Source organism: Notamacropus eugenii, chromosome 2 (assembly GCF_028372415.1).
Source record: "Notamacropus eugenii isolate mMacEug1 chromosome 2, mMacEug1.pri_v2, whole genome shotgun sequence".
NCBI classification, from domain to species: domain Eukaryota; kingdom Metazoa; phylum Chordata; class Mammalia; order Diprotodontia; family Macropodidae; genus Notamacropus; species Notamacropus eugenii.
In genome coordinates, this window is record NC_092873.1 from 188,793,436 (window position 1) to 188,805,473 (window position 12,038).

Consider the following 12,038-nt stretch of genomic DNA (forward strand, 5'->3'; position numbering starts at 1 on the left):
TGTGGTGTAATCTGAGAATTAATGTCTAAGTGAAAATGTACAATGTATAGTCACACAGTCAAAATAATCTAGTGGTCCTAAGCACTATTTTAGAAGAGTGGGTGAAGGAAAAAATACTGTATGAGTTACCACTACTACTTCCTGCTGCAGTGACTTCATTTTTTACACGGAGAATCATCATGAAGCATTAGATTTTAAGACCTGACAAAATAATCCAAAGTGATTCTTTCCTGATAATTTCAGGCATGAGGGAAAACAAAATTATAATACATCTTAAGAAAAAAAGTTACTTAAAGACATCACTCTTGATTTTGCTCTAGTCTTTAAAAAAATTATTAAAACCTTTAAAGTTAAGACATTTTTGCTTTCCTATTATCAAAATACACTTTTAAAAGTATTTTGTAAAACATTTCTATCAAGTATCTGTAGTTTATAGCCCGAATTATCTGGCTAGAATAAAGTAAAAGCTACAAAAGGATAAGATAAAATAAAAAATCTTTCATGGATTCACAATTCAATTCATATCAACAGATAATTATGAATCTTCTATTATCCCCAAGAATACAAAGAGGAAAATTTAACAACTGAAGTGCAATGCTGTAAAATTATGAACCAGCTTGACTCCAAAGTGGAGATATGAAAATATACCTCCCTTCCCTTTTTTTGCTGAGGTGGGGACAGCTGAGAAACACCTGATGTCAGGCTTGCTCAATACACTGGTCACGTTTGCTGACTTTCTATTTTTCCCTCTTGTGATTCTTTGTTTTTTTGTTTTGTTTTTTAATTTTATTTATTTTTTAATGTTCTATAATCACTACCACAAAATTTAGATTTTAACCCCCCCACACCTACCCCCACTATCCCCCTCCCTCCCCAAGACAGCATACAATTCTATATAGGATCTACATATACTTTCCTATTGAATACATTATTGTGATTCTTTGTTAAAAGGAATGTCTCTTTAGGGAGGGAGGAGAAAGGAGTACATGGAGAAGTGCAAAAGCAGACTGTCAATAAAAAAATTCTTGTATTACATACTCTGGGGTAGGTGGTAGGATAGGAATAGAGTGGCTAGAGATACAACACAGAAGAAATAACACAAAAGAATTTCAAGAGGAAGAGAGCACACAATGGGAAAACAGGGAAGTCCTATGCAGGACTGCTGAACTGTCCTTGGAAGGGAACCAGGGATTCTAAGAGGCAGAGTTGAGGGCGGTGAGTGTCAATTATGGTAGCAATTATGGAAAGTATGTGAAAGAGAACTATGAAGTAAGAATAGGAAATTAGCTTAAAGCCGTATTGTGAAGAACTTCAAATACCATGTTGAGAATTTTCTACATTATCCTAAAGAAAAGAGACACTGATGGTTTCTGAGTAAAAGAGTAAGTAGTATGGTGAGACCCAACAGGAAGTGCCCAAGCTGGAGGCACTTCTAAATGCACTCAACTACTTCTCTTCTTTTATAGCAAAGGGAAGGGAGACAGAAATGGGCCCAAATCACCTTGACATTGCCATGTCTTTTTCCATGGTTTTATCTGGTTCACTGTTAGTTTTCCACTTCTATTTTGTTAATGCCACATCACCATCTTGCATCTGTGTAGATCTTTATAAAGTGCTATCACAGAGACTCAGTGCCCAACACAATAACCCACCATAACTCCAAAAGACTAATGAGGAAGCATGCTAGACTCAAGAGCCCCCAACATACCCCCCCCCATATGGCTAATGTGGAAATATGTCTTGTCTGCCTTTGTATGTATAATAGGCATTATATTTCTTGCATTCTAAAAGGGTGGGAGAGGGGATAAAGGGAAAAGAATTTGGAACTCAAAATAAAAATAAAGAAATTTCATTTTTAAAAAGTGCTTTCAGATGTTGGCTAATGCAACAGTGGAGCTTACTTTCTAAAACACTGAGGAAATCTGAAAACTTTTAACTATTTCATTTGGATAACAGGTACCTTCAGATACCTTTTCAGACACATCACACTAACATCTCCCCACCTTCATCATTACAGCCAAACTAACCTATGCCATTTTCCAAACTCCGCACTGAAATTCCCACCTCTGTCTGTGTGCACAAGACATGGCTGTCCTCTATGCCTAGATATACCCTCTTCCTTATTTCTGCATCTTTTGCTAGCTGTGTTTTTTCCCCAACCCCCCAATTATCTTTATATTTTTTTCTATCTCACCCCTCTCCCAATAGGATATAAGTTCCTTGAGTGCAAAGGCTTTATATTTTTTTTTTTTTGGCATCTAATATATAGTAGGTGCTTAATAAATGCTTGTCCGGTTGAATTATTGAATATAGCATCCTATTTATAAATTACACTAAAGTTCACTTTCAAATACTGTTTCCTTATAATAAGGATATCTATCTAAAATAGTATGCTTCTCAACATTTGTCTAGCTAGTTTATAAACTTTCTCCAAATGAAACTAGTTTTAAAAGAAACTATTCTGACTATATAAAAATTATTTACCTGATGAAAAAACAAACATGCTCTCTCTTTTTTCAATCTCAAAACGTGAAGCCATCTCTTCCTGACTTGCTTCTTCTTCATCACGACACTCCTGTAACTGTTTCATTTTCTCCATGAGGGCTTCCACCTCACAAAAAGAATCACTTATCTGAAAATAATACATAATTAGTGCTAAACATGTCACATAAGTAGAGATTATTCAGGAATTTAAAGTTAAAATTGGAACTCTTAATTCTTTTTATTTTATAAAGTGTCATGGAATTATTATTTTTGTTTTTGCTACTGAAGGGTACTGAATAAATGAGTTCAGAGATCGGCCAATATATTTTGTTTACAAGACTGAATGAATATTTAAACTCTTTTCTTTTAAAATTTCTATTCATTCTCATGATTTCAATTATCAATGTCAAGCAACTACCTCCCAACACCTCCCCATGCTCCAGACCATTATTTTTGTTTGCTGCATATCTCTCTATACCAAGTATACCTCAAACTCAACACATCCAGTACTCAAATCATCTTATCCCTAAACCTTTCCATGTCAAATTCCTTCTGACTACTTATGGCATCATCAATTTCCAAACCTGAAACTTGCAAATTTTCTTTGACTCTTCCCTTCCACATCCAAATCCATGCCAAGTCCACTGTTTTTATCTCCACAACATTAACTGTCCCCTCCAACCACTTAAGATGAGGTCCTTATTACCCTGTGTATAGACTATTATAATACCTTTTGTTGTTATATGAAACATGCAGTTCAATGAAATTTGGCTGCCAACCAAAACTCTGTACATCAAACACTATGTTGCTATTTCAGAGAACTGTTTTGGGAAGGCTAGTGCTTGCTGTCCATTTTCCATATTTTAATTCTGCAAGGGGGACTAAACAGTGGCAGCCAGCCATGACTGCCATAGCAAGGAACCAATCGTTTCAACTCTACTTCGAGGTGGTAGGGGTGTGGAGGGGGTTTAACCCATGATATTTAAGGAAGTGGATCTGTGCCAACTGAGCCCCGGAAGAGGGATCTCACACTTGTCACCTGCTTAGTCCTCACCAAGCAGCCAGCTGAGTCAGATATTTGGAATTTCTATCTTATCAAACTAATGAAGTAGGGAACCTTACAGTTAACTGAAGTCAGGGTTAAACATGACCAACTGACTCCCTTCTTCAGCAGCTCCTTAAGAATGAAAAGCCTCTTATCATATATCAGCATAATCAGACACCTATAGTCTGCAAAAACATTCCGTGGGACACACTTTAATATGATCTTAATAGATGGTGCCAAAATAATGTTATATATTTACTATAATAATATCATCAAGGAGAGCAACTCATTGATGAGGCTCAAAGAACTGCTGCTGATCACATTACCATAAAACTGACATGCATGTATGAAAAATTAGGTTGGTTAGGAATTCACATTGGCTCAGGGACAAGCAGCACTGTTTGCTGGGGCTAGATGGCCCATGCTGCCTTTAATGGTATTGGTGATGTTTCCCTACTTTGCTTAAAAACAAGAGAGGCCATAAGTGAAATAATTAATATTTTAAAAAATAAAAGAGTCTGTTTCAGTTTTACACTTCTGCCCTGATACTTAAGTTCATATTTTCTTAAACAAACATGCCAATTGGAATAATGAAACAAAATGGAAGCATGAAAACCTAACGGCATTATTTCTTGGAATTTTAGATGCACAGTATTATTAGGAAAAAATTCACATTCTTCATTTTTTTTTTTGTTAACAACTAGTTAGTCATCTTGGTATGAATTTCTACCCAAACTGCTTATCTATTACATTGAAAACATAATTTATCAAATGGTGGCCTGCTTCACATTCCAAGAATGCCAAACAACTATTATGTATTGGGGGAAGCTTGCTTGGTTCATTAACAATTGCCCATTATGCTCCTATTTTACACAAAGGTGACTGGAGGCTTCAGTAATTTTTTCTTGGTCATATACCATACAGCACTGTCAGTGATAAGGAAAGAAATTTATTCCAAGTATCTTAGTTTATCCACACATACATACCTGGTCTCCCTTTTAACCAGAACAGATGAGCAAAATAGCTGGCTGGTGTTAAGACCCAACAGAGGCTTGAACCTATACCCATGACTTTGGGTTTCATTAACACAGTCTTATTCAAAGTTTTATGACTTGCAAGAAGGCACCAATATTAACTTGCCCCAATTTATTTTAGGGAAATAATATGTGAAATAGTAACTTAGAAAATGTATATGAAAAACCAGTTAATTCTAAAGTAGGTAGCAATAGCTGGGTGATTTTTTTTTTTTAATGTAGAAGTCTCACTCATAGGAGCACAGATTTAGGGCTGGATTTTATAAATTGTCTAACCCTCCAGATAAGGAAACTGAGGACCCAAGGTGACAAAGGTACTATGCAGCAGAGCCAGACTTTGAAGCCATGTCCTTTGTCACATATCATAGGAGTTTCTAGGGCCTCACTTCCTCGAAGGCAATGACTATGACTGTCTTCCAGACATTTTCAAGTGCCTGCTATATAATTAGTCATTCAGTTAAATGCAAAAAGAGCCTCAGTGACTAGCTTTGCTTTTTGTTATGATTCTGAGGATTTCTTATATCTGAGATGCCAAATCAAATTTCTAAAATACTTTCCTGTAGTTCAAAATGAAAATATAATGAACTAAAGGAATAAACTAAAGAAACAAAATGGCTGTTACTGTGAGATTATTTTTTATTTTGACTCCATAACACATAATTGATACTTACTGAAACACTTCCTGCAACATGCATCTCCTCCATACTGTGATTGCCATTTGTAATGTCACAGATGCAGTAGTTACTGACAGAAGGAGGTCGAAAGGTGTGGCCACCATCACAATGTATTTCTGGACTGATTCCACAGCCAAACGTGAAAGAGGCAAGAGAATGATAGTGTGTGAGCAGAACTACTGCATGTACCAATTCAGCAAGGGACCAACTATGCTCTTCAGCCTTCAAAAGTTGCTAAAGAATTAAGATGGAACAGGCTGTTACACTGATGAAAAGGACTCATTCACAGCAACACCCACCCAATGCATCAAAAGCAGGGCCAGATACTACATAACATCTATAGTTGTAGGATGACAAAAAACTAAGAATTCAGAGTTTATTGATATAGTCTTTAGAAATATGGCTTAACATAACTTGGTAGGTGTTATGCTACTCTAAATGTAAGGAATGCTGCTGGATACTGGAAAAGGTTGAACGTAGCTATCAGTATGTCAACATGTCTTATAGGGCTGCAGTATTTCAGAATGCTGCATTATGAGCGGTTTGCCCATATTACATACTCAAGAGCTCTGAAAACTATTATAGGAAACTTTTATACTACTGAATAAGGTGTGCCTATAGGTTGTTTAGAACTTGTCAATAACATCAAATCAGTTATTTCTTTTGAGGGAGGCATTTCCAAAATGGTAATGACAAGAGCTTGGACATGGAGATATGTCACACACACGACTCCTTTATCTATTCTCATATTCCTGTTTACTTCAGCAATACTGCAAATTATATTGCAGAATAGATTCCTATCTTATATTTTTTGTTGCTTTAACTTTGTCGGCTCTAAAGTCATATACATTAAAGTGTTTTGCAGGACAGAAAAAATATCACTAATCGACACACCATAATCTCTCCTTTACAGTAGCTCTCTTTACATACTCAATCTATAGAGAATATCACAATTCACACTCACTTGACGCTTATTCATTAACAATGCTAAAACTGAGATGGTATATGCTCAATGACTTACCTCAATATGTTCTTTGGTAATAAGCCAAGGCCTATGGGCTAACACTTTGTTTAGTTCTCCCAAATTTTGTAGTTTTTGAGGTGCATTCTCTAGACCATTGAGCCATTTGGGATCTCCTCCAACATGAAGAAAATCATTTACATGGAGGTTCACTAGGTAGGAGCACTGGTGTCTTGCTGCAGCCTTGAGAGAAAGAACACTATTCTAAATTACTAGAAAAATTACACTCATACAAAACACTGTACAAATATATTCATAGACCGTATCAAAACAGCAAATAAAGTTACTCTTACGTTAAGAATTTAAGAAAAAAATTTCTGTATAACATAACTGGTGGAAATAACTTGAACATTAAAAAAACACTTAAGGCCAACAACATTTGAACATTGGAATAACCACCTATATTGAATCTGAAACTTATTTTTCCTTCTCAGAATCAAAAGAGATTTCAAGTGAAGTACTAAGTTAAAAATATTTATGGAATCACAAATAAACATACACATATACATATGTGAAAAGGATCAGTAGTACTTGAGTCTCTTAAGAGTTGACACATCTGCAGAGCATCAAAGTCCAATACAATGACAATTTCAATAAAACAAGAATTTCTAATGCACAAAATAATTTTGAAATTTTAATTAACAAGAAAGGCTGTATTACATTTTATTCTCTTAATTTAATGGAAAATACTTATATTTTTCAGTGAATGAAACAACTACTTATATACCATCAGTTTTTGTTTAGGGGTTATAATAATAAAAATGTAGATATTATCTCCAATAGAAATCCAGTTAAAAGTCCAAATATAAAAGTATGTCACTTTTTAAGGCATTAACATTCCCTATAAAGGAGATGGCATAACTTAATTATCATTAAACCTTTACACACCATTATTCCAATGTAGTGTCGGTAATGAAGGGGGAGTGGCCCATCCATCTGTAGTAGATAGTGTTGCGTTTTTAAGAAACTTTCTAGATACTGTGGATGAAAAACCATCACTAAGGTAATATTATCCAAACGACCCAAAGCAGCAAAAGAATCTGCAAACAAAGTGTGCATCTGGGCATCTTCATTACCCACTTGAAGAATCTGTATAAATCAGATGGGGAAAAATATCAGTTTTGCAAAGTGTTAATACACATTTTAAAAGCTCTACTTCTTGATCTTAACTCCAGTTACTAAGAAGCAATTAAGTACCATACTGTAGCTCCAGAAACTATCTAAACTCCCTCTAACCACAAAATTATCTGTTGATACTAAAAGGAAAAAAATTAAAGTTCATCTAGATAAGATGGTTTACAAATTTGGTGGTAATTTGCATAGACAATTAAATTTAGGAAACATCTTGGAAACAAAACCTCACAGATGCCTTCCTGAAATCTCTCATAGCCCACAATTCCTCCTTCCATCCAGTGAAGGTGAGATTAATGATTGTTAATAGCTGGAAGGGATCTTAGCAATGAACCCCTTCATTTTACAGATGAGGAAACTGAGGCCTAGAGAAGTAAAGGGACATGCCCAATACATGGCAACACACTGCCCACACAGTCCATGTGGTGAATCCCAGCTCCTAGGTTCTTTCTGCTATACCATCATACCAAAGTCATTAGATAAATCATCCTGATGGTAACTGACGTTTGTAAAAGCACCTCAAGTTTTGCAGATTACTTTATGAGCATTAAGTCATTTGAGTCTCACAAATTACCCTTGTGGGAAATTAGGCACAAGTGACCAACCATGATTTCAGCAGTCTGACAGTATAGCATCACCTCACACATCTTACATGAGAAAGGTGGCAGACTACAGGTAGGGGCTAAGACACTGTCAGACAAAGCTGGGGAAGAGGAAAGGGGGGGTGTCATTGAAAAGTGATAGTAATGTAAAAAAAAAAAAACAATAAAACATTTTTAGAGAAAATTAGGTACAATTGTTTTTGGGTACCAATGATCTGGTACAGGGATAGCACAGATTATTACTGCATACCCTGCCACTGTTAAGTAACTAAAAGCATGGGAAAAGTTAGCCATTGTCTGAATATGAAGGGGTGGAGTATCATTACTGAAAAACAAGTCTTGGTTTTCTCTATGTGAATGCTAAAAAGAGTCACAAAGTAGTATAAAACCCAGCCTTATAGTTCTATAGATTTACTGCCAAAATATGATGACAAATTGTGGTGAGCTCTGTATAAAACATTTTGTTGACCAACACTTGCTCTGATGCCCAAAAAATAGGTCCTGAAAAATCTTTCTTTAAAAGTACACAGTTCACTATGTACCTTTACAAATAACATACCTCCTTCTCTGGGATGAATCTGCTTGGTCCATGTCCTAGTGGTCGAGGAATTCTAATTCCAAGTTCCTAGAAAAGAAAATTACACCATCTCAGATCTTGAGCAGTAAACAACATGAACTTGAGCTCTGGGAATGGAAAAACCAGCCACCCAGTCAGACAGAGGCAGACTTGTTTGGGCAGTGAGCTGGTATTCATGCCTAGATCCACACTCTGCATTTTTCTGTTTGCATCTCAAAGCTAACCGCAGATCACAGTACCATTCTGACTAAAAACAAGAAAACCTGTTTTACTAAAACTGTAGTTTTGCATAAGGTACTTAGTTGGCAGAGAGTCTAGAACAAAACGTTCAGCACACAGCAGTCAACCGTGTGGATTGTCAGTGATACAAAATAAGACGCATGTATTTGCACATTCAGAATCAACATGTGAATCCTTAGAAATCCTTTCTGAAAATAATAAAACTGTAACTTTAACTTAGATATATTAAAAACCAGAAAGTTTTTAAGGGAACTGACAGATGACACTTGTAACAATACTTTATAACTGAAGGGGAAAGCTTAAGAAAAAAAAAGATGATACAACCTGGTTATTTAATAAGAAAAAAGATCCACAGATGTTTTCTACAGGATCCAAGAAAACAAATTTAGAGAAACTTTCACTTGCAGAGTTTTTCAGTTTACACTGTTGTTCCTTATTCTTTCCTGTGTCAGGAGGTAATGCTTCCATTACATATTTATAGTTGAAGAATTATTGTATTTGCCTTTTATCATGACCAGTCTACTGGAGTTGACAAAAGCTGTCAAGACATGAAGAACAGGAACCCCTTTTCCATGTAATGTATTCTTAAGACCCCAATATTAGAGATTTGACGTCTCTTGTCCAACCAACCCAGTCTCATTTCTTTCAAGACAAAACTAAAAATTTTAGAGATTGCAAGGCTAAACATTAACCCTTGCTTACATAATTACATAAAATATAATCTCCACCCTCTCCCCTGTGCTTTCAAATGTTCTTTGTGATTCAAACCAGATGTTTTCCTTTTAAAAAAGAAAGAAGAAAAACTTGGCTACAATCCAAAAAAATTGGTCCAAGTTAGTGAAAGCTTACTACTGAAGATTTTTTAAAATAGGGCACATAGGAAAGAAATGAGCATTTTTTTTAGAGCAGGTCAACATATTCACACATAGAGTTCACATGTGCCAAATAAGTCTAAAATAAATGAAAATATAACTTCAAATCTAAATTAAGAAAGGGAGAATTGATTTTCCTGCCAGGGATAGCCTAAGAAACTAGTATGTCCTAATGTCAACCCTTGGTGGTACATGCCCAAAATATCATCTGCAGTTCAAACCTTGTCACAATTTTGAATCTCAATTTTACCATTTCCCACAACAAACTGTCAGAGAAAAGATATTCCTTAAACTCAAAACATCATTCTCACAAGAATGCAGTAATTTCCACAAATGATGAAACCCATGAAATGCAAAATGAGGAAGAGCAATATATAGAGCACATAGTTTCAGCTCCGCTTTTCTCATTCAGCCTTTACAGTAGTACTGTATTAGTAGGGAAGCAGCCTGATGCCAAACAAAAGAGCAAATGTCTGTCAAAGGACCTGAGTTCAAATCCCAGCTCTGCCCCTTATTCAGTGACAGGCAAGTTATTTAACCTACTTAGGCCTTAGTGTCTTTTAACTGTACAACGAAGAGGTTGGGCTTGATAATCTCTAAGGCGCTTTCTGGCTCCCAAACTATCCCCCAATCCTGTTGAGTGTGAACTTTACCTCAGAAGATTTAGAACTCTTCTGAAGTCAAGAATTATTTATTTTTTTCTGTCTTTCTCTGTCCAGGTATGCCCCACCTCTTTCTTCTAACTCAGCACAGGGCTCAGAATTTTGTAAATGCCTGTTGGCTGAAAAATTTTTCTTTCACAAACTGGTGGGCCCATATTTTCCCTAGGAATATTTACCCTCTATATTTAAGAGTAAAGGCTCTAGGGTACTAGTCTTGGTGTAACAAACAGGAAGCTGATATGGAGTTAGAGAACCTTCTTTAGAATTCCCTTGGCCATGACATTTAGCCTCCCTTGGACTCAGTCTCCCTACCAGTAAAATGAAGGTGGCAGACTAGATGATTTGTCTTTAATCTTTCACAACCATCTTGGTTATTCGCTTAAGCCTAGGATTTTTTTTTCAGGGTGGGCTGCCTTAAAGAGAATATCCCTTTTCTTTTTACTCTGATTTTAAAAGGTACATATTATATATTTACAGACCAAAAGTTAACTTAAATATTTAACAAGGAATAATTCCCAACTCTCTTTTTTGTTATGCCCCTGGCCACTGTATTTATTACCCATTATTTCAAATGTTGTTCTGAAATTTACTTATCTCCTCCCATTGAGAAGTTAGAATTAATTCACCGTAATTCTTAAAGGAAACATATGTCAGAGATCATTCTTAGGAAAGCAAGATGAGGGGATGTCACAAAAATAACAAACAATAGAGTGTTGCATTCTAAAAAGGCTGAGAATCAGTAATTTAGCTTATTCCAATGGGTATCTCTACTAAGAATTCCACGAGATTCTCAAGTCTCCTATTTTTATCCGTCCTGTCAAATGTTGGTAGCCAAGTGTTATCAAGCCAATTACTTAGTTATCAAGCTACAATCCTATTTTCTGAGGCTGTACCAACAATTCCTCATGACCTGGTTTCTGTAACACCTGGAATTTCACCATCTGGCATTCCTTTGAGTTAAATTCAGATACTGCCAGGAGGTGATTAACCTATTACTTTACTATGATAATAATAATAATAATAATAATAATAACTAGCATTTAAATATAGCACTTTAAGGTTGGAAAAGTCCTTTCCATAGGTTAACTCAGCTGATTCTCACAACCCTAGTGAGACAGGTTCTATTCTCCTCTTCATTTTAAAAGATGAGGGAACTGAGGCACAGACAGGTCAAGTGACTTGTCCAGACAATGTCTGAGGCAGCACTGAAACTCCTATCTTACTGACTCCAACTCCCATGGTATATCTAGTGCTCCACCTAGCTGCCTTCGTGTGAAGCATAACATTTTCCCCCTAGAAAGCAACGGGATAGTGAAAATTTGGAGGAAGGGGGATCTGAGAAAAGATAGGAAAAATAGAGACTAATTAAGACCAGTTCCACCTACTTCAAAAATCTGCTCAGGGCAAGCTTTGGGCCCACACAATCAGCTACCCTGGCTTCCTGGTTTCACTTCCCTCCCCCAATATCAAGCCAGATCAAGGTTAGCTTCCTACTAAACCAAAAGCATGTGAAGTATTTTTTAGTAGTACAAAACCAAGAAGGAAAGGCAGAAACGAAGAAAAAAAAGGGGAAAAGAAAGGGTCTTTTTTTCCCCCTCCATCACCTTCTCAATACTCGGTCCTTTGCTAAAGCAATGGGAGTATGACAAATGTTTATCTAGAATCACACCTGTTAGGGCTTCTAAGCTTTGGGCAA

At 36.1% G+C, this 12,038-nt stretch overlaps 1 protein-coding gene across 2 annotated transcripts in view; it reads right to left on the reverse strand.

The window, feature by feature from the left end:
• Positions 1 to 12,038, reverse strand: part of SESN1 (sestrin 1) — a 132,447-nt gene that overhangs the window by 6,866 nt on the left and 113,543 nt on the right. For both annotated transcript variants that reach the window (XM_072643007.1, XM_072643008.1), the window contains exons 2-6: positions 8,551 to 8,616; positions 7,147 to 7,347; positions 6,259 to 6,441; positions 5,235 to 5,471; positions 2,485 to 2,632 (exon numbers count right to left, since the gene is read on the reverse strand). In XM_072643007.1, coding sequence (XP_072499108.1) covers positions 2,485 to 2,632; positions 5,235 to 5,471; positions 6,259 to 6,441; positions 7,147 to 7,347; positions 8,551 to 8,616 — 835 coding nt within the window. The remainder of the gene's footprint in view (positions 1 to 2,484; positions 2,633 to 5,234; positions 5,472 to 6,258; positions 6,442 to 7,146; positions 7,348 to 8,550; positions 8,617 to 12,038) is intronic.